Source organism: Capra hircus, chromosome 16 (assembly GCF_001704415.2).
Source record: "Capra hircus breed San Clemente chromosome 16, ASM170441v1, whole genome shotgun sequence".
In the NCBI taxonomy this organism is placed as follows: Eukaryota; Metazoa; Chordata; class Mammalia; order Artiodactyla; family Bovidae; genus Capra; species Capra hircus.
Window position 1 is genome coordinate 58872249 of NC_030823.1, and position 23792 is coordinate 58896040.

At 36.2% G+C, this 23792-nt stretch overlaps 1 protein-coding gene across 3 annotated transcripts in view; it reads left to right on the forward strand.

Moving 5' to 3' along the window:
• RALGPS2 (Ral GEF with PH domain and SH3 binding motif 2) overlaps nt 1–19033 on the forward strand; it is a 159927-nt gene extending 140894 nt beyond the window's left edge. For all 3 annotated transcript variants that reach the window (XM_018060648.1, XM_018060646.1, XM_018060649.1), the window contains 5 exons: nt 434–539; nt 1074–1166; nt 7408–7513; nt 10490–10581; nt 13342–19033. In XM_018060648.1, coding sequence (XP_017916137.1) covers nt 434–539; nt 1074–1166; nt 7408–7513; nt 10490–10581; nt 13342–13371 — 427 coding nt within the window. In that variant the 3' untranslated portion in view covers nt 13372–19033. The remainder of the gene's footprint in view (nt 1–433; nt 540–1073; nt 1167–7407; nt 7514–10489; nt 10582–13341) is intronic.

A 23792-nucleotide genomic window follows, 5' to 3' on the forward strand; every position in this document is an offset into this window, starting at 1 on the left:
ATTTTCTGATATTTTTATTTTGCTTTTCATATGCTTAAAAAGACTTTTAACATAGAATCCTCACCTTTCCTACCAGAATTTGAGTTTCTTCTGGGGAAAAAAGGGTTTCAGCAGTGCTGCAGTATGGCATGTTGAGAAGAAAAGTCTTGAATCCCTAATTTACTCTTTACTAAAGTGAATCACTGTATTCTTTCTGAATTATGCTTGTTCAGATATGCAGTAAAATGCGTTTTTTAACCATCTGCTGACTTTAGTAACTGCCTGGTTCATTTTGTGACAGCTTGTAAATTTCAGATCAGTAAACCTTTATAATTGTCGGTGTCTTCTCATTCTGAATAAGCAGTCTTAAAATTGAAAATAATTACATTTTATTTAAATACCTACTTGATAATTACTCAAGTGCTTATATGTTCTTTTCTTTTCACTTTTATAGTTCTGCAGAATCAGAGGATTTGGCAGTACATTTATATCCAGGGGCTGTTACTATTCAAGGTGTTCTCAGGAGAAAAACTTTGTTAAAAGAAGGCAAGAAGCCTACAGTAAGAATTATTTAATATTTTAAAACATGTCTAAAAATAAGCAACTGAATAAAACCCTAAAAAAATGAAGACAATTGAAATAAAACCAGATATATAATACACTTGAAATAATTTGAAATATACTTTTGCCTCACAATGTTATTTAAAGTGTTGTTATACCTGCCACGTATTAATAGATTTTGGTTAAATTATACACTTAAGGTATTTAAATCAAGATGCTCCTGTACTTCTCTTTGCTCCCTAATATAGTTCTTGGAGAATCTTGAAAGTATATCCTGTTAAGAGTATTTTTAGAAGGAATAGAAAATAGAGAGCGAAAACTCTAAAAAATAGAATTCAGCCAAATTTGTTTTGTCAGTCCTAAGTAGAATGTATCACGTAGACTTAAGAATATTTCAGATAAAGATTTCAGAAGTGATAAAACTCAAAGCTAAGGCGGTGGAAGTGAAGTGGAGTGCCTCTTTAGCAACGAGGAACAGTGACTGAGAAGCCGGTAGCATTTGAGTAGTATATTCACGTGTCTGTCCTCTCCAGGTAGCATCTTGGACAAAATATTGGGCAGCTTTGTGTGGGACGCAGCTTTTCTACTATGCTGCCAAATCTCTAAAGGCTACAGAAAGAAAACATGTAAGTATTCCTGTTCCAAGTCATTAACATAGTTTCATGGCCTCTATATGGTGGTAAGGAAAGTAGTCCTAATGGGATGCAAGGGTTTGGGGTTTTTTTCCCACATTCTAACCCAGAAGTTCTTAGACTTTCTTTGTATGAGTATTGTAATGGAATTATTTTTGTTTAGTAATACGATCCTAAGAAAGGTCTTGGAATAACTTCCATATTCTGAAGTTCCTTTTTTGAATACTGTTTTTTCTTTGCAAATGTTAAAACTGCACCCTGCCATTATCTTATCTTCATGTCCAAGCCCTCCCAAACCTGGGGTTTTTTGTTCAGAAAAATGGTTGAAAACTGTTGCCTTGGAGTGTCATTTCCTGATTTGTAAAGTATGAAAAATTAGGACCAGCATCTGCAGTTTTTTCCACCTCAGTCTCTGATTGAGTGATTTTTCCAACAGTGAAGAGGAATAATAGTTACTAAGGTTACTATGGTCACCTTCTTGTGCTTGAAAGAAGCCTCGAAAAACTCTTTTCTTATAGAGTCTTGCTATAAATGTAGAATCTTGCTATAAATCTTCTTTTGCATGCTGTTCTGTCTTTGTATGCCAGTGATACACTATTTGAAAGGAAAATAATTTTCTGTTTTGCATTATCTCTTGGAGAGGAATTTATTTCTAAATTGTGTATTTTGAGGGTAGAGGGAATTAAGTGGTTTACTATATTGAGGAAAGGTAAATAAGCCACTGAGAAAAAAAATTAAGTTCTTTTACTGTTTATAAATTACCTAGTGATACTGTGTAATTCAGAAATGCCCCCCTTTTCTTTTCTTTTTGGCAATTATCACTTTATGTTTGTTTTTTTTCTCCAACAATGGCTGGCTGTTAAAAACAGTAATACATACATATTGCATGTGTACATTTTAATATCAGGTATTGCTTCACCAAATACTTTGACTAAATTTGCTAGGATTTGGTGTTTTATTGTTGTTTTGTCTTTCCTTTTAGTGAGAAAATCCCTAGTTTGAAGTTTGGTTGGATGAAGCCAGTTATAAGTTCAACTTCAAACATTATCATTATACAGAGAAGCTTTTCTTTATTCTCACAGTATTAGCCCTTTAATCAAACCAGGGATAGAGAAGAATACAGTTTTGGTTTACATAAATGTGGGAAGTGCTATAATAAGATAGCATCACCTGCCTTTCTTTATCATCTGTACCCGTACCCTATTAGTGTCCTGAGTTTATGTTAATCATTGCCTTGCTCTTTTTTTAGAGTTTGCCACTTAGGTTTCCTTAAGTGATACATTGCATCATTTTTTAATTGTATCTGAATTGTACCTAAAAGGCACCAACCTTTTTGTTCAGTATTATAAATGTCTAGATCTAGTCCTCACAGTAAGGTGAAGGACTGTTTTTTTATATTCTAGTCAAATCGACTAGAATGCCCACATACCTGACCAAGCTACAGTTTAGTTTCACTGGAATGTTTTGCAAAGTAATTGCCTCTGGTTAGTATTTCTGTACTCAAAGGAGGAGGAAAAAAAGAGGTTAATATAGCTGAATTATCATCTTTAGATAAAGTTAACTCTTCACTTAGCCACTTTGAGAGACTTGGGTAGATTTCACTTAGTTGACTATTACAAGGAAGTAAAATGTATAAATTTTTTTGTTTTTTCCTAACTGTAATTAGAAACCAAACTAGAGAATTGATAAAATAACTGAATTTTTCATCTAATACATATGTTAAGTATCTTTTTGTGTTCGGTATTGGTACTTACACAGCTAGTTTGGGTTTATAATTATATGAAGTGATAAATAATGCATATGAAATGTTTAGATATTAGAGCCTAGTGGGCTGTGAGGGAGCCAGATTGAGTGCCAAGGAAATGGACTGTGTTCCTCATCTTTTCTAGTTTAAACTGTTAAGATTAAAGAAAGAATTATAATAACAAAGCAGTATGGAGACAAGTTCATGTTTATATTTATCCAATTTTAGGATAGAAAAATGGCACAGAACTAAAAGCAGTGGAGAAAAGTGTTTTTAATCATTTTCAAACAAAAGTTAAAATGCAAATTGAAAGAAAATATTGGCTATATATAAGCAGTAGATGTGGGATTAAAATATATAAACAAAGCATCACCTGTGTGGTGTTCTTGTCAAAAATTTAATCATGAGGAAGCAATCAAATCCACATCATGGAACATTGCGTAAGACCACTGGCTTGGATTCTTAAGACCAAAATTTGACAGCTGGAGCAGACCAGAGGGATAGAAGGAATGTTCTAGATTAAGAGAAACTTTAAAAGAGTCTTGATAACTAAATTCAGTGTATGTACCTTGGTCTAATCTTGGAGGTAATTTTTTTAAGCTGTGAAGTTCTTAATTAGGACAATCAAAGAAATTATAATAATGGACTTTATATGATTATGTCCATTAAATTTCTTAAATGTGAATCATTGTGATTATATAGTAATATCAGTATATTCTTAGAAGATACAGGTTGAAATATTTAGGGTTCAATATTATGTCTGATGCTTACATTTAAATGTTCAAAGAGATCAAGCAAATGCAAAATGTAGATATTTGGGTAATCCTTGTAGTATTCTTTCAACTTCTCCGTAGTTTGAACTTTTTCAAAATTAAAAGCTGAAGGAGGAAAAAAGTCACTAATAAAAATATATATGTTCCTATATGTAAATAAATGCAGGAAGAAGAAATGTGGAAGCCTACACCTGTTTTATTGCTTTGTAAAGTATGATTTTTTTTTTTTTTTTGCATATGAGGAAAAGAGCAGACTTGGGAATAGATGAGAGGAGTATGACTTCTTAATGTTTTAAAATGAAAGCATTCACTGTAAAACTATGAAAGTATATTCATTATAACTTTTAAAAGTTTGCAGATATCTTTGAACCTCTCTGCATAGTAATGAGTGAATAAATACTGTTACATAAGTTGAAAAAAGTCTACACCTGAAAAAAAGGTCTGTAACATATATAAAGACCTTCCACAGCTCAGTAAGAATAAAACAACAGTAGAAAGATGAAATAGGGAGATAAATAGAAAGTGAATATAAATGGTTAATATACATGAAAAGGTGATGAACCTCACTAGTTATCAAAAAGGCAGATTAAAGAAGATGCTTTTTTTTTTACCATTAGGCAGAAATTTTAAAGATTGATAATGTAGCATTGGCCATGATGTAGGGAAACAGACTATGACCAAAGTTGGCAGAAATTTAAATTGGTACTTGTGGTGGTGGACAGTCCTACTCAGTATTTAACTTAATAACCAGTGATTCTTTATCTGAAAATATGTTCTATGAAAATCATTAAGCTAGTGCACAAAGATATCTATAGAAGAATGTTCCTATTATATTTATAGTATCAGCAGTCTGCAAACACTGAAAATACTTATTATTAAGGAAATATGATGGGTAAAAACCACATGTCAGAGTATAAGTATACCCCCATTTGTACATGAAAACCAACAACGACAAGAAAGTCTTTGGTGTAATGCAGACAGAGAGGTCCAGAGGACTACACTGCAAAGGATGGTAAATTCTGGGAGCAGGATGAGGTTCAGCTGGTGGTCGAGGGCATTTGCACTCTGTGAATGGGCTTATATTCCTTGAGTTTTTACTATTATTACTGAAAAAAGCAATTGATGCAGAGGTTTTTGGGTCTAAGAAAAGATATTAGAAAATCATGCTGTATGCTTTGACATAAACTATAAACTGTCAGATCAGCTGTATTGCCAGTTTGATTCTTCATAGCATTGTTGTCGCTAAATCGTGTCCAACTCTTTTGCAACCCCATAGACTGTAGCCCTCCAGGCTCCTCTGTCTATGGGATTTCCCAGGCAAGAATCCTAGAGTCAGTTGCCATTCCTTCTTCAAGGGATCTTCCTGACCCAGGGATTGAACCTGTGTCTCCTGCATTGGCAGGTGGATTCTTTACTGCTGAGCCACCAGGGAAGCCCTCTTCATCATATCAAAGCTTCCTAATTCCTTTCGCTTTCAATTTTGCTGTAACCATGTTGTTAAAAATAATGTGATATGTTCTTCTTTTTCCCATTTCTTTAAAATTGTGAAATATATACATGCAGAAGATATATTATATATGTGTATATTTTAAAGAATAATAAATAAAATAAACACATATATAACTCCACCCAGTATAAGAAGACAGAGCATTGTCAGAACCATCCAAGTCTTCCCAGATAGCATCTTCCTTCCTTCCTTATCAGCCATGATAAGTATCTTAGTTCCCCAGCCGAGATCAGACCCATGACCTTGCATTGCAAATGCAGAATCTTAACCACTGGACCGCCAGGGAAGTCCATACCTTGTGGTTTTAATGTATATATCCCGGATTATTAATGTTTGAAATAATTTTTTTCATGTTTACTAGCTATTTGTGTTTCTTCTATAAATTGCCTGGATAATTATTTTGCTTATTGAATAATTTGTTTTCTTACTAATTGGCAAAAATTTCCTTATACATTCTGGATACTTATTAGCAATTATGTATTACTAATATCTTCTTCCAATTTGTTCAGGTTTTTTTCCACTCTCTTTGTCATCTTTTAGTGAATCATTCTTAGTTTTAAAGTAATAAAATTCATCTTTTATGCTTAATACTTCCTGGGTCATATTTTTAAAATCCTTCTCTAACGTGAGATCATCGTTCTATATTTTCTACTAGTAAAGTTTTACAGTTTGCTTTAAAATCATTGACCCACTTGAAGTCAGAGGAGGGTGTATGTGAGATGTGTTATGAAATAGGCATTCATTTTTATTTATCTGCCTGGAGAAGTTATTTTCCTGGCACCGCATGTTGAACAGTCCATTCTTACTTGGCTGGTCTGCAGAGCCCATTTTTGTCGTTTGAGTTTGCATCAGTATTCACAGATTGCTTTCTAGACTTCCATTGCCGTCAGTCTGTCCTTGTCCTAGTAACTCACAGTCTCAGTTACTATAGATTTGTAAGTCTTGTTGTGTAGCAAGGCAAGTCCTGCCTAATTGTTCAGGAGCATCTTGGCTGCTTCTGGTCCTTTGTCTTACACACAAATTTTAGAATCAGCTTCTCAAGTTCCACGTAAAACCCTACTCAATTTTTTATTGAAATGACACCGAATCTGTAGATCAATTAAGGGTGAATTGACATCTTCGCAACACTGAACCTTTTTCTTCATCTCATGGTATTTTTCTCTTGATTTAGGTCTTCTTGAATGTCTTTTGACTGTTATACTTTCCACTATGTCTTTTGTTACATATATTCCTAGGTACCTTTCTTAGAAGTGACTTTTATAGTTCTAGTGTATAAAATTGCAGATGACTTTTATAGTGATCTTTTCCAAGCATCCTTACTCATTTTTCTTATTAGTTTGGTGGATTTTCTGAATGGATAATACTATCTGCAAGTAATGGCAGTTTTATTTCTTCCTCATCCTTATACCTTTTATTTCTTTTTGTTGTTGTTGTTATCTTATTATGCTGACTAGGTCTTCCAATTCAGTATTGGATGAAAGTAACAATGGTAGGCATCCTTGTCTTAAAACTGATTTTGAAATGTTTTATGTATTTTACCCTTGAGCGTATATTGCAGAATGTTAGTTTGGGTTTTATTTTATTTTGTGTTTTTCTTTCCCTGTATACTTTGTTCAGGTTTTTTTTTTTAGTCAGTGGGGAGAGGAGGAGGAGTGTCGTTTATTTCTTTGTTTGGTAGGTACTGTTGAATTCCTTGGAAGGGAATTTCCTAATTCAATAACAGTATCTACCAAACAAACAAAAAAATAAATTCCATTCCAAGTCTACCACAAATATGCATTATATTTTAACAAATGCTTTTATTTTACATCGACTGAGTTGATAATATTTGAGTTGTGGCTCCCGGGCTCCAGAGTACAGGCTCAGTAGTTGTAGCACACGGGCCTAGTTGCTCCACAGCATGTGGAATCTTCCTGAATCAGGGATCGAACCTGTTTCTCCTGCCTTAACAGGTGGATTCTTTACCACTGAGCCACCAGGGAAGCCCAACAGTTAAGCTTTTGATAAAGAGTTGAAGCTGGGAAAGATCTGGAAAGTAGGAGACGATCTGAAGAGGGTATGCCTACATGGAACTTAGTAGTAAGAGGCCAGGAGCAGAGCTAACCAGCAGGAAATCCTGTCTCTCCCGAGGAGGAGCTGAAAATACACTTTAAGTTTTTACTTAGGATAAGCCATAAATTTTATGTTTTTATTATGTTTTTTGTCTCTCAGTTTAAATCAACATCAAATAAGAACGTGTCTGTAGTAGGATGGATGGTGATGATGGCTGATGACCCAGAACATCCGGATCTCTTCTTGCTTACTGACTCTGAGAAAGGTGAATCATGGAAATAACTAGGGGTTACTATACAGCTTTAGATAACCCAAATTTTAGTTTAACTGGAATCCTCAACTGGGGGCATCTCTTATATTGTTTCACCTCTTGGGAAATATTTCTGTCATGTGATGTATACTAATTATGCCAATATTTTTAGATATCAGTATCTATTAATTGCTTCTTTAATAAGCTTATTTTCTTTGCTACAGGGGCATAAGCTTGAAGAGCTAATAATCAAGAAAGGAAGGAGGGAATTTGGGAATCTATGAACCACTGTTACTTTAAAATCTCAGATTTACAATATGCAATACCCCTTCATTTATATCTTGAATAAATTGTTAAGTTCTGAATGTGGCAAAAGTTTTCCTTTAAGTGGTTTGTGTTCCATTATTTTTAATTAAATTAATTGGTTATTTGACTCAAACTACTTTCCAGATAAGTATAATTTCAATTATAATGCTTTGGTTATAATATGTATTAGAGAAGGAAATGGCAACCCACTCCAGTATTCTTGCCTAGACAGAGGAGCCTGGTGGGCTGCTGTCCATAGGGTCGCACAGAGTCGGACACCACTGAAGCAACTTAGCATGCATGCATGTGCTGGAGAAGGAAATAACCAGGAACGGAGGAGCCTGGTGGGCTGCCATCTGTGGGGTCACACAGAGTTGGACACGACTGAAGCGACTTAGCTGTATAATATGTAGAGTCATTTATGAGTAACATTATTGGCTGTTAACCACAGGAGTTTTTAGAATGGATGAGAGAGGTTGGAGGGTGGGCTGTGCAGAATCAAGTCATGTGTCTCCTTACCCTGCTTGTGTGTGTCGTGGGGACCTCAGTGGTCATCAGAACAGATCCTCACATGATTGTAGCTCTTGCTTTATAACATCTGCCCAGAACCTTCCACTTCGGCAGCGCACTACTAAAATGATACTATATTACCTTTTATTGACTATAAAGTTATATTCTTGACTTCTGTTTCTTTAGAATGTATATCAACAGATATTCTGCTTTTAGGATGTTGTGGTATTTAGAGTAAAAATTTAAGAAAACATGCAGAAAAAATAACGGCATGATGTCACATTTTGAGGTGAAATAGACTGATTTACAGAGTAAGGAGTTTCTACTCAACATTCTCAATTCAGCCTCTATCCTGCCAACCCCAAAGACATTCATTATTTATAAAAGTACATTTTAAAAGGATATAATTTTCATAGGATTTAGTTAACAAATTCTGTTTTCCTTTGATTCCTTGTGTATATTAGTCACTCAGTCGTGTCCGACTCTCTGCAACCCCATAGACTGTAGCCTGCCAGGCTCATCTGTCCATGAAATTCTCCAGCAAGAGTAGTGGAGTGGGTAGCTGTTTCCTTCTCCAAGGGAATCGTTGATTCCTTAGTGTACTTGATAGAACTACTTCTGAGTACAAGGTTTTTATGAAATCTATACTGGCAGCCTTTTTCAGGAAGAAGAGTAGATAAATGGCCTCTGTGGCCAGCTTGTCAGATACTCCTGCTATTTAGGTTGATCTCATGTTTGATCTGGGTTCAACAGGCAAAAAATGTTATTTGAATAATTAAACATATGGTGAAGAGAACTTTTGCTTCTGAAAATGAGTAAGTCTTTTGATTGTTAAAATCTCAAAGAAGAGCTGAATAAAGCCTACATATAGATCAGATAAGGCTCTTGAATCATTGGATGCAGTTATAAAGGAAAGAGTAGAAGTCAGTAAGAACTGGGAAATAAGAACAACTCAGGTCATTGAGAAGGAGAACTAAGCCCAACTTCGGGCAGCCTATACTACATGAATCCCTTCTTTTCTCAATTTATTACCTTAATACATGTAAATGTATAAAAAATACTCTTATCGTGTGTCAGTTTTTGATTAGGCAACGTAAGGTCTAAATGGTTTTTCCTAGTAACTCAGATGGTAAAGAATCTGCCTGCCAATGTGGGAGACCCAGGTTTGATCCCTGGATCAGGAAGATCCCCTGGAGAAAGGGAGTAACAACCCACTCCAGTATTCTTGCCTGGAGAATTCCATGGACAGAGGAGCCTGGTAGGCTACGGTCCTTGGGGTCGCCGAGTCGTATGAGACTGAATGACTAACGCTTTTACTTTCAAGGTCTAAATACATATATCACAAATGAAACAAATGAATTTCTAATTTTCTAAAAGAGAAAAGGGTGCTTTCTCAGATTTTTCACATAAGCCCTTACTAGACCTAGGAACTTCTCTAATAATTTTGACAAATGCAAGTAAAAACTAAAAGCATAGGTTATATTGATGTTAGCTGATTAATCCTTAATCACATTAAATAGCTAATGGTTAAGTGTTAAACATGTTAGAACATTTTGGCCTATAAAAATTTAGTCTTAGCATCTATTAGTATTTAAGTCATCTAAATAGTGCTGAGAACTGATATTCTGTGCTCTCATCCATGCATACAAATTTAGAGGAGCCAAACAATTGTTTTATTTAGGTATACTTTAAAGATCATGTACGGAGAAGGCAATGGCAACCCACTCCAGCACTCTTGCCTGGAAAATCCCATGGATGGAGGAGCCTGGTAGGCTGCAGTCCATGGGGTCGCTAAGAGTTAGACACGACTGAGTGACTTCACTTCCACTTTTCACTTTCATGCATTAGAGAAGGAAATGGCAACCCACTCCAGTGTTCTTGCCTGGAGAATCCCAGGGATGGTGGAGCCTGGTGGGCTGCCGTCTGTAGGGTCACAAAGAGTCGGGCACAACTGAAGCGACTTAGCAGGAGCAGCAAAGATCATGTAAGAAAACAAAATACTTCTCTTCCAGTTGATGAATAGCAAAGCAGTGACTTTCTGAATAAATTATAGCTTGTGAATGTAGCATATGGAACTCTGTATTAGAAAATCAGATGATAGAGAAATAAAACTGAGACCAAAACTGAAACTCTCATCCATTTTTGTTGTTTTCTCCTTGTTTTTAATAATTTTAGGAAATTCGTACAAGTTTCAAGCAGGCAGTAGGATGAATGCAATGCTGTGGTTTAAGCATTTGAGTGCAGCCTGCCAAAGCAACAAACAACAGGTAAGCATTTCTCTTCATCCTCAGAAGAGTCCATAAACTGGGAAGGTATTTAAAAGAGCTGCAAAGAGAAGAACGTGGACTAATTTTTGGAATGAAGTAGAAAAACTGTATTGTTTATGTTCTTTTTTTGTTGACCACAGTCAGCAAGACGTGAGGTCCACATTTTAGTGAGGGAGATGGGCAATAAACAAGTGAACAAATGACAGCATTTCAAAAAGTAAAAACTCTATGAAGGCAGCAAAATAGAATTAGGTGATATGGAGGGATAGGAGTAAAGTCAACTTTAAATAAATTAAGAGCGAACAGCGGACGTGTCCCTAAGGAAATGACAGTGATGTGAATGACAGGAAGGAAGGGCCGCGTGAAGATAAGGGAGAACAGAGTTCTGGTGAAAGGAAGGGAAGTGCAAAGACCCTGAGGGTGAAACAAGCTTTAAGGTGTTCAAAATAGGGAGATGTAGCCTGTGTCAGAAGAATGGGAATGAGAGGCAAGGAAACGTAGCTTCAGAGGTTAAAAATTTGATGGTACCTTGCCAAAAATTATTCTGATGCATCTCTGTTTGTTCTGTTGACAATTTTATGTGGGTTCCTATGCTGGCAGTGAAACCCAAAACAGTCTGGACTTTTTCCTTGTTTTTATTGTACTGAAACAAAGATGGTCTAACTCAAAGAGGTCTATGATGGTCTAACTCGGCTGCAAAGAGGAATGAATCCATAGTGGTGTTTTCCCCAAATCCTGCTGCCAATTTAAAGTTGAACAATGAATTGGTAGGGCAGTAAATATAACTGGAGTTAAAAGTTTCTACACTCTTTTTGGCCAGATTTTAGTTGAAAAGTTTATTGCCTGTAGGTACTGAAATACAGAAGTATAAGGTAAATATTATCAGTAGCTAATTTTGAATTATATAATACATTGTAGAAGTTTATAAAGCTTATAAATGTGTTTTTTTACCATGTGCTATCAGGACCTAAGTTATAACCGCTTTTTTGGTATAGGAAGAAACTAAGGCTTAAAAATGCTAATAAATGACCTCGACAGGGTCAAACAAATAAAAAAAGTAAAACAAACAAACTTTTTAAATGGTGGACCTAAGACACAAAGTCTGTCTTCATTGTGTAGATGCATTCTTCTTAAATATTGTTGGAATGGGCTTTGTTCTCTTATAATTTTTGTTTTAAAAATAATAAAGCAAAAATTACATCCTTGCCCTTGTCAAATTAGTGTCTGGGACAGGATGAAGGAAACAGACCTTCTTTTGCCTAAACCAAGTTCTTCAGGATTCAGTTGCATGCATACATTTTCTTTAAATGTGGCCTTAAAGTATTGTATCATTTTTTTTAATCTGAAGATTTCAAGATTAATCTAGAGAGTGTATGCATACCAGCATAGAGATTCAGTTACTGTATTAGTGGATCTTCCTGCTGAAAAGGTTAACCAGATGTGTATAAATGGTTTTGTTTTGTTTCTTCAGTTTGTTGCTATACTTAGAGGAACGAGAGAAGTAGCAAATGTATAAATTGAAGCCATGAAATTTGAAAACTTTCAGTAGAAGACTAACTCAAATACAACATCTTAAACCATTGTCAGGCAACTTAGGAGGAAATGAAAATTTTACATTATTTAAATATGGATTTCTTATAACCAGACCCAAAAATTTATACTTTAAGTACTTGTCCATTCATACTGTATTTTATTTATAATTCACTTATGATTATATAATCAAATAATTTTTCATTCAGAAGCTGACATGTGTAAGAGATTAATCTTTTTTTTAGTGTCCTAGGTTTTCAGGAAAAGGTTGTTAAAGAACTGTTAACCTCTTTTTAACTTTCCTTGTGGGCCAGTGGTTAAGACTCCATGCTCCCAGTACAGGGGACCTGGGTTTGAACCCTAGTCAGGGAACCAGATTCCATATGCCTCAGCTAAGAGTCTGCATGCCACAACTGAAAAAAGAGAGAGAGAACTGTTAAACTCTTTCAAAGGACACAGCAGTGACTACTGATACATGAATATCTCTACCAGCACAGCTTTGGAAAGCTGGTAGTAAAAGTTAAGAGCATTTTTTTAACATGGCAAAACCCTCTTTAGTCCTTAACTAGATGACCCATCAACTAATTTTTAAAAACAAAATATATTTATATTTCTAAGAATTATTGTTGAATTTTAGACTTGAAATCAAATTAAATTTGATCCAGTCTATTAGCATCCAACTGTTATATAACCTGTCGATTTTTCAGAGTCACAAAGTGTCAGATTGGAATTTATCTAGTGATGAGTTTTATTCTTTTTTACTCATTTCATGATGATTTCACAAAGAAATTCTTAGTAATGTCTGTTATAAAATTATGCTGATTTTAAAATTTGCACATAGAAATTCATTGTAATACATATAATGAGAAAATAAATGATGACAGGTGTGTCTGGAATCTCACACCTGCTAGAGCCATACTTACTCTTTCCTCATTCATTCATTTATTCACTCAGCGAATGTCTGCTGAGCTCCCCTGTGTTAGACAAGAAAGGTATTGTCTCTGCCCATTTTACCATCCACATTTCAATTTACTGGAAAGGATATTAACTTATATCAGTGGTTTTTCTCTCAAAAATGTTCTAGTATATTTTATCCATTATTTGTAAACAATTACAGTACCTTCTATCAAATTCCTTTGGGCTTACTTAAAATGACAAGGGAAGATAAGAAATAGTACCTTGAAGAACACCTTTCAAATACTATCAGTTTGTAATGCTTATATTTTTTAGGTTCCTACAAACTTGATGACTTTTGAGTAAAAACGTGATGAAGAACAAGGTGAACTGTTACCCTAAGTGAAAGTGAGGACCTGATGAAAGAGTGCCAGCTACAAACCAATCCTGTGCCAGGCAGAGCCCAGAGGCTCCGTCTCAGCCTCTGGAGTCCTGAACCAAAAAAGCACTAATTTCAGGGAACGAAGTGAGATATTCCCAGGGAACACATCAGAGCTGTAAAACAAACTGCCGTGGACCATGCTTCTTATCTCTGAACTGACCTGTGGAAACCACTGCCTTAATAGAATGAAAGGAAAACCACCACGAAACACCAAATAGTGCGTGTGAATCTCCTGGCGGTGCTGTGCTTGGAATAGATCGTAGCCAATTTGCATTTCTTTTAACTTTGTACTAATTTTGGAGGGGGGAATCGCCTTTTTTTAGATACACTTTAAAAGGGAAAACATATTTCTTATGGGTCACATCAGGAGCTGGTTTTGAACTGAAGTGTGAAGATGTTTCAGTTTAGTAGGGTTCTACCAGCCGCCTCGCCAAAAGGTTTGCTTAAGCCTCCATGAGTCAGCGGCCTCAAAGCGCTTTCTCACAGCAAGAGTGTAGGAATTAGAAATGTTAATAATGTGAGTTGTTGGGGTTTGTTTGGGACTGGGGTGGGTTGGGGGGTTGTTTTGTTTTGGATAGGGGAGTTTTTTTTTTTTTTAACACTAAACTTCTGAAATTTGGTACTGTATGGGGTACATTATTTCCTGCTGGAGGTATAAAGGCTGAGTGTTCACATGCCAGACACTTTTTTCACGTGGGCTCCAGAAAACATGGTTGTTTTTAACTGGGTTTAAAGTTTGGCCTTCTATATCAATTCATTGTTGGACCACAGATCTGCTTAGTAGAGAACTGTAATCCCAACCTAAACTTTTCTAAGAAGATTTTACAATAACTATGGTTTTCAAGTTTAAATGGATTATCCCTTCTGTCACTCACAGGTGATTTTTATCATCAAGGGTGATGTATCAATATTTTATTAGGATATTTTCTTTTATAGTGTTAAATGTGCACAATGCCAGTTATTTTTTTATTATTTTCATTATTTTTGTTCAGTATGAGATTCAGGATCACATTTGTTTAAAAGAGAACCTACATGTGTTTGTATGCATGTATGTATTTTATTATAAGGGATACAGAATAATTTTCAAAGGGAAAAAGGTGAAAGGTTGAGAGGCTGGAAATTTTGAGTATCAAAACTTTCCTTCCTACTTAACTTTCCTTTATCACAAAACATTTTTCTCAAAATTTACAATAGGTCCTTACCATGAAACCATATTTTGTTAAGAGTTGATCAAGAGAGTTTTGTGAGAGTTCTTTTATGCAATAATACATTTAACTTCCAAAATAAATGTTTAGTTTTAAAAAAGGAGGGGAAAAAAAAGTTTGAAGGTGAAATGCCTTAGAGTTTTAACCAAAAAAAAAAAAAAAGGCACTTGAACAAAGCTGTGTGTTGGATGTTGTAAACTCATGAGGCAGCATGAATTTCGCCTATAGCCCAGAGTAAGAAGTTCTTTTTGACTGATAACTTCTAATAGATTTCTATTACTTTGGGCCTCACATAAAAACTTTCAGATTGTATTCTAGGGAAATTTTATCCTTTTCCTTTTTAATCATAAGTATTTCATCCTTGAATCCATGAAACTTACATAGAAGATATTGCTTGTTAGAATAATTAACTAAAAGTATATCCATTTGGAAAGTAGAGCTTTCTCAGATTGCTAAATTTTTAAATTTTGTTTTCTATTTGAAAAGTATATCAAGAGTTCAAATACTTTTCTTACATAGTACAGTTAGAAATACCATTATTTCTGGTTTTGTGGAAAATGACATGAGCTGGCGAGGACAAGAACGTGGCTGAGACCTCCCAGCACGGCCCACACTGGGCATGGAGAAGACCCCGTCTGCATAACCAGCATAGCAGTATTACTCTGAGACCTTGCACATCTGACTTTTGTTTTAATTTTCTTAACTTGTTTATTTCTCTTCAGAAATAAGTGTTTTTAACAGTGTATGTGCTTTTTAAAACACATTGTGGATGAGAACCCTGTGGATTTTTTATTACCTTGTCTGTTTGTCATAAATAAGCTAAAGTAGATTAAGTGGTAGGCTAACCGTATTGCTGAAGATGGGCAGCTGGAAGTCAGAGCCCGAAAGCACAGTTTTGCCAAAGAGAGAGCTCAACTGGAAGACGTGTTTGATATTTTCAGCGCTAAACACAAGGCTGCTTGTGCAGAGTGAGAACAGTGTTCAGATAGACCACACATAGATTTGTGGCCTCTGACTGACTTAAACTCTGAACTGTGCCACGGAAGTCACCATTGTTTTCTTGTCTTCAGATTTGTCCATTCAAAAGCTTGCTCATTGCTTTTTAAGGCTACTTTAGCATTTGAAGCAAAGAGAAGACCAGTGGGAGAAGTGAATTAAAATAGTGTGGGTGAATTTTTGATCTTATAATTCACCAAATGAGACCTAATAATAATTCAGGCAAAAATAAATACTACAATATTAAATATTTAGGCATCGTGTTAGTGAGAAATGAAATTTTTCTCCTCTTACTAGGCCTACCCTTAATAAATTTGTAAACTAGCGCCTCACAAGCTTGAAATTTCCACCAATATTAAGCCCATTTTTTTCTCTCTGAGTCAAGAAAAACTCATTGGAAATTCCATTATAATTTAAATTTAAGCTAGTTTTTGATAAGCATAGTGATTGGTATATTATCCAGCCTGGTACTGCAGTATAATACCAACCAAAATACAATTTGAGGCACATTTCATTTAACTGTTTGAACATGGAAGCTTATTTTTCATGCAAAAGTAACCTCTAACAGTTTTTAAAATGCAACTATAAAAATAACTATGATGACCTTGAGGAGCTCTGATTTTGGTCTCATGCCCCCTCTACGTGTGAGTTCTGCTTATTTTTTTCAGAGACATTATTTTTACCATAACCTCCAAACTGTAAAAATTAAAAAGAACCAATCAAACACACCTTCCTATTACATTTTCTTCACTGTGTAAATATTATTTGTGTAAACATTACGAAAAGGGATCCAAACGATTTGAGTCTGAGTATTTTTTTTCCTCCCCAGGCATATGCTTCAGTGATAAATGTTTTCCTGTGCGGAAAATGCCATATGACTGTTGTGCTGCCTTCTGTTTGGGCTGTTTTGGTATTGTATCTTTCTGTATGTCAAGAACTTAGGGTGTTTGTAGCTGCAGAGTTTCTGTAAGTGGCTTTATTCCTCTTCTAGAAGGTTTATAAAGGAGCCCAATGTGCACTGTTACAGAAGGGAAAAATGTTTACAGTCTCTAGTGTATACACCTTGTATGTTAGTTGAAACCAGGGCCCGCCAAGAGCAGTCTGGCCTATTGCTCTCTTAGGATTACTAGAATTCACTTGGCCAAATGATTTGAGTAGAAGTCTTTTTTTTTTTTTTTTTTTTTTTTTAGGTTAAATCTGTAGTTATAGATGACTTTACTGCTAAAAACAAAACTGCAAGACTTGGTATTAGTTTAAAAGTCAATAATAGTAGATTTAACCCATTAACTATCCACTCTTGATTTCCTTCCCATTTTCTGAGACACGGTCCTTTTCAATGTTCTTTTAAACCACCATATTATCTTTTTTTGCAAACAAGAGGTACCAGTATTGTTAACAGAGGATAATATCAGTTTTTTAAAAAATCATCTGCCTCAAAGGCTTTTGAAATAATTGGATCCCTTTTTGAAAATGAAAATGAATTTGATTGTGTCCTGGTGGAACAATAGTACTGCTGGTGCATGAATAGGTGATACAAAGCAAGTGGTGAGGTTTGTCTGACTTCTTCAGTGGTCTTTTAGGGTTTGCTTTTATTTTCTGTCTCTCTTCTTTTATATTATTTCTTTCAAGCATAGTAAATGTATAATTTTACAGCCAGAGTAGTATTCTGTTTTCTTGTAACAAACATTGTTATTTAACACATTGATGATAATAATTTTCTGTGTGAAGTTAACCTTTTTTGGTTTTGCTTCCTTAAAAATGGCTTGTGTCTAAGGTGACTTGTTTTGGGTTTTTTTTCCTCTATTTAGAGGATTCTAACAAAAGAGATCTGTGTGAGCAAACTTTTAAGCTTTCTGAAAGCTATTTCATTACACTGGTATCTCCAGTTGTAGTGCGGGGAAAATTTGCTCAGTGCCTTATCAATTTGAAGACCAACTTTAGGGCATCGAGTGTGACAATAATCATTTGTCCTCTTACTCCTCTTATTTCAGGAGTGTGTGCTATTCCTCTCTCCACCAGCTTGCTCTTGCTCACAGCAAGTCTAAGAAAATGCATGTGGATCTCTCTAGGTTATTGTAGCATTCCTCCTTGGCTTTGAGTCTTTTCAGACAAGTTCCTTCCCGGCTCCTCTCCTTCCAGGGTAGAAGATTAAAAATAAACCCTCCAAATCAGCCTTTAGATGAACACGCCTAAGGGCAACTTTGAAGAACATCCATCCAGCTGAGTTTATTTTTATTTTGTGTTGTTGAAATTGTTGTTTTGAGCATAGATTTAATTATCAGTCCTTTCAGAAAATCCTTAAAAGAATACAGTACAGCCAGAAAGATTTGTCTGGGTTCTATAAAAGCTACTAAAATCCTGAAATGAGAGTTCCTTTGCCCAGAAGTGAGATTTAGTTCAGTACATTCTTACAGTTAAACAGGACTCAGAACAACAAGCGGTCGCTTCACCTACTGGTTAGTGTTTACTTGAAGATACTGTCAGGAGAGTGAAAACGACGACAAGGTATAAATTAAAGAGAAGTTGAGAGACTAAGCTAGCCTTCTCAGTGACAACAAAGTGCAGGAGCATTCTGCTTCTCTGAGATTACTGCAAGATCTGGAGACACTGTTGCTAAACTGAGCCAAAACGTTTTGTAAAGGGCTAGTATGTTCTAGAGGAGGCAAGTAAATTTAGTCTTTAAAGCCAAATGAAGGGATTAACTGGTCCTTGAAGGTTATTACTAGGATTTAAAGGTTGATTATAGTCATTTGGACTGCAAAGTGGTGCTGGGATTAAAGGAATACATAATGAAAGGAATGCTTTGGGATTGAGCTTTTTTTTTTTTTAAATAGACAAGTAGAAAATTTCATAATTAGCTATGCTTTAGATACCAGGTAACAAATATCAATTTTCCCATGAAGATATCACCTATTAAAACTATTCACAGAAGATAGTCCAGTAATTATTGGCTTACTAAATCTGACAGAGTAGCTGATAATAAGTCACCAGACTCAAGAGTTTCTACACCTTGATTATTGACAGATCCATTGTTTTACAGCTGACCGGTATGTATGTGTGGGGAGGGGGTGGGGAACTCGTTCACAGTGTAATCTAAAGGAGATAAAGGCATCTGTGGGGATGAATATCCAATAATGATAATATACAGGAAAACACAAGCCATTTTTACTCTCCTTCATCCCGGTTAACTTGAGGTACTAAAGATGAAGTACTCGTTTGCACTATGACCTCCTGGAGTGACGTGCAGCTTGGTTCCTCTCTCACTTTTGATTTCTGTTTAATATGCAAATGTGAGCGTGAGATCTTAAGTGTGTTTGCATAAGCTAACTTGAATTTAAGTACAGTTTTCTGAAATATTTCTATTGGAATAAATTACTTAAAAATATAGGTTGTGTGGGAATAATTTGTTTCTATAGTTACATTTTTATCATTAACTTTTACAGAAATGCTTTAAGTTAATTTTTTTTTCCCCACTCTTTCTAGAATAGCTGACTAGGATTTTGTTGGTACAGGGAAGCTTCTGTCTGGGTAAACTTCAGTTGCTCTTCTCTATCCCAGAGCAAGGATGTGCGGCATGCTGACAGATGGGGCCTTGGGGAAAAGAGGTCAAGGGTATAATATTTCCAACATTATCTCCCCACCCCAAGTATGTTATATGAGCAGTCTCCATAGAGGCTCTCTTTGCTAATACTGTATTTCATAAATTCCAAACCATGACACTTTCACTTCTCACCATTTCTGAGAACAGAATCCGCCATCCAGCCTAGGGAGCCTTTAGAAGAAGTACCAAAATACATGTGTTGAAGTCTCCTGTAAGTTATCAGCTGGGGTGTTTGCTCTGCCCTTTCTTAGAATTCCATGAGTTTGCTTCTAAGAAGCTTGGGAAACTTCCAGATGGGACTGAATGCCCAGTGTTGGGGCAAACTATAACCCAATTTTCAACTGTTTTCTCACTTTTTCGATGGCTTTTGAAATTTTTCACTGACACTGTGCTGGAACCAAAAGAGAGTGCCTGTTCTCTTCTGGGGTGAGCCTGTCCCTGCGTCACACAGCACCTCGTTCTCCGTGTGTGCATGCTGAGTTTCCGGGTGCCCTCCTCGTTTCGTTACTGGTTGCTCCCTGAGCCAGTACCGCATTGTCCTCATTCCTGGGTAGCTGTGTAAGTCTTGATGTCTGGTGAGGTAATTGCATTGTTCTTCAAATTCGCCTTGGCTCTTTGTGACTTTTTCATCCTCCCTATGAATTCTGTAATCAGTGTGTCAGGTTCAGTGAAAACACTGTTAATATTTTTATTGGATTTGCTTTGAATTTGTAGATTAATTTGAGAATTAACAGTTTGAAAAGCTTACTCATCTCATCTATGAATATGAACTGTCTCTCTGTTTTATTTAGGGTTTTTAATTCCCCTCAATAAGGTTTCATAGTTTTCTCCCTCCTGGTTTCATACCTCTTTTATTAGTTTATTCCTAGGTAAACTAGTTTTTGTTTCTGCTATGAGTTATCTATCTGTAGGAATGCTATTTTTATGTTGACACTTAACATCCAGCAACCTTATTGAAATCCCTTATCTAATTCTAATAGTTTGTCCAGTATGATTCCATTGTCATATTAGCTGCAAATAAGGTAATAGATTGTGAGAAAATATTTAGAGTTTATAAAACAAAGGATTCATATCAAGAATATACATGGATTGGATTTTTTTTGCAAATTATTAAGAAAATGCATTCAGTAGAGAAATGTGCTAAAGGGTATGGATAAACAGTTTATAAAAGGAGGCCTATGTGGCTAATCTATGAAAAGATGTTCAACCTCAGTTAGTAGAGAATTTCAAAGTAAATCATGGAAGAGCTGTCTCATTAAACCTATCAAACTGGTAAGGCAGTGCCAAAGAGCATCAGGGCAGTATTAAAGAGATTGTGTACATATACAGAGCATAAGAATTCAGAATTCTGGCACTGGACCACTTACTAGCTGCGTGATCTTGAGAAAGTGACTTAACCTTCTTCCTCAGTTTCCTCTTCTGTAAAATGATCACAGCAACAAGCCCACCTCAGAGAGTTGTGCGACTCACCTTAGCTCATGTCTCTAAAGCCCCATGAGCAGAGCCAGCACTAGGAAGAACTGTCAGTGTTAGGGAGAGTTGGAGTCAGTTACGGAGAGTGGGATTAGAGGTGAAGGGGAGAATAAGGAAGAGGTATTTGCCTAGTTAAGACATAGTGAACTGAGAAGTATCTTACAAACTTTAGTAAACTAAATGAAGAAATAAACCAGGTATATTCATTATAGACAAACTGGCAAGTAGAGAAAAACCTGAAGGAAAGCCACCTAAAAAAAGAAACTTACTTTATCATGTTGATTATTAAGATCTGTATTTCACCAACCTGTTGCTTGTTCAATGATGACTTCTGAACACCACCCCCCAAACTGCCTAAATCAGAATATGAGGACAGTGCCTGGTGCACACTGAACTTTGAATTCATTTTGGTCTGATTTGCCCATAGCCCAGGCTCAAGTGAAAATAACCGTTATTGAATTTGCTTTGTTATTGCATAACTGTCAAAACCAAGTTTTCATATAGTTAAGGTTTGGAAACTGTTAACATCTATATGGAGCTGTTGCAGAAGAAAGACAAGTTGCTGTCTTTTATTGACAGAAACTATTCTGAGATTTTAACATGAAAACGGAATCCTTTTCCATTAGGCATGGAAGAAAAACCTGGAGATTCACCGTGAGTTCTTACTTCTTAAGCAATTATCAGTAAGTACAAATAATTAGTACAATCAGTGAACTTCTATTGACCACTGAGTTCTACAGTAGCCATGTTTTATGACCTTGTGCAACCTCGGTGATGTGTTAGCATATCTTAACCACACAAATACAGGATTGGGATTTCTATGTTGAAAGAGATTAAATGACTGTACTTTGGGTTGTGGTCATATCTACCTGGATCTTTGGTATAGACAGCCTACAAAAAAGTTGAGAGAGTATGACCTGATGCAATTTGAATTGAAACCTTTGACTCTAGCCTAACTTGCTGTGACACAACTAATTACGTTCTATGTCTCGTTCTAAATCAAGATAATCCATGAACGAACTTGGGTGACAAATTTTCTGTGGTTCCTTAGTTTTACTAAATTAAAATTCCCAGACTCTTAAAGGAAAACTCATTTCTGGTTCCATGTTTCTCCTTTAAGAAGAGGCTTGTTTTCCTGTTTCCTCTTTGGTTAAAATCATCCATGGATGCCTTTTGTTCTTTGAGCTTACTTCCAGCAGGAGGGCCTTCTGCTCTAAAGGGACTCTCACAGAGGGCCATCAGACATCTGATGATAACTTGACATTTTCTGTTGGCAGTTCAAGCTCAAGTACCCGCCATCCAAACTATGAAAAAGGAAAAGGACAGTGACAGAACATATTAAATGATGGAAGTGTCTTATAACATAGTGAGCTGTGTGTTTTGAAGCAGTAAAGAGAACTTTTCATGTTCTACATGAAGTTAGAAACCCATCAGTATATACTCATTCCCAAAAGAGGTAATGAGCTTTTCAGCGTAATTTAAATCGTAGGAGTGGGTTATCTGTCATAGAGTCTAAAACAGATCATCTCTGTTTTTATACTTCTCAGTTCAGTTCAATCACTCAGTCATGTCCTACTCTTTGCGACCCCATGGGCTGCAGCACACCAGGCTTCCCTGTCCATCACCAAATCCCGGAGTTCACTCAAACTCATGTCCATTGAGTCAGTGATGTCATCCAACCATCTCATCCTCTGTCATCCCCTTCTCCTCCTGCCTTCAATCTTTCCCAGCATCAGAATCTTCTCAAATTAGTCAGCTCTTCACATCAGGTGGCCAAAGTATTGGAGTTTCAGCTTCAGCATCACTCCTTCCAATGAACACTCAGGACTGATCTCCTTTAGGATGAACTGGTTGGATCTCCTTGCAGTCCAAGGGACTCTCAAGAGTCTTCTCCAACACCACAGTTCAAAAGCATCAGTTCTTCGGCACTCAGCTTTCTTTATAGTCCAATTCACACATCCATACATGACTAATGGAAAAGCCATAGCCTTGACTAGATGGACCTTTGTTGGCAAAGTAATGTCTCTGCTTTTTAATATGCTGTCTAGGTTGGTCAAAATTTTCCTTCCAAGGAGTAAGCGTCTTTTAATTTCATGGCTGCAATCACCATCTGCAGTCATTTTGGAGCCCAAAAAAATAAAGTCAGCCACTGTTTCCCATCTATTTCCCATGAAGTGATGGGACCGGGTGCCATGATCTTTCTTTTCTGAATGTTGAGCTTTAAGCCAGCTTTTTTACTCTCCTCTTTCACTTTCATCAAGAAGCTCTTTAGTTCTTCACTTTCTGTCATAAAGGGTGGTGTCATCTGCATACCTGAGGCTATTGATATTTCTCCCGGCAATTGTGATTCCAGCTTGTGCTTCCTCCAGCCCAGCATTTCTCATGATGTACTCTGCGTGTAAGTTAAATAAGCAGAGTGACAATATACAGCGTTGATGTACTCCTTTTCCTATTTGGAACCAATCTGTTGTTCCATGTCCAGTTCTACCTGTTGCTTCCTGACCTGTATACAGGTTTCTCAAGAGGTAGCTCAGGTGGTCTGGTATTCCCATCTCTTTCAGAATTTTCCACAGTTTATTGTGATCCACACAGTCAAAGGCTTTGGCATAGTCAATAAAGCAGAAATAGATGTTTTTCTGGAACTCTCTTGCTTTTTCAGTGATCCAGCGAATGTTGGCAATTAGATCTCTGGTTCCTCTGCCTTTTCTAAAACCAGCTTGAACATCTGGAAGTTCACAGTTCATGTATTGCTGAAGCCTGGCTTGAATTTTGAGCATTACTTTACTAGCGTGTGAGATGAGTGCAATTGTGCAGTAGTTTGAGCATTCTTCGGCATTCCCTTTCTTTGGGTCTGGAATGACAGTTTAACCTCTCATATTAACCTTTTTCCCCCTTACATATTTTGTCAGTTGTCTCACTTTTGGATGTCTACTCATTTACAGTATGTTGTCTTCCTTCATATTTGTTTAGATCAGTGATTCTCAACCTTGGCTGCAGTTTAGAATCATCCAAGGAACTTTTAAAAATTTCAAAGCCTGGGCTACACACCAGACCAATCCCAGATGCATGG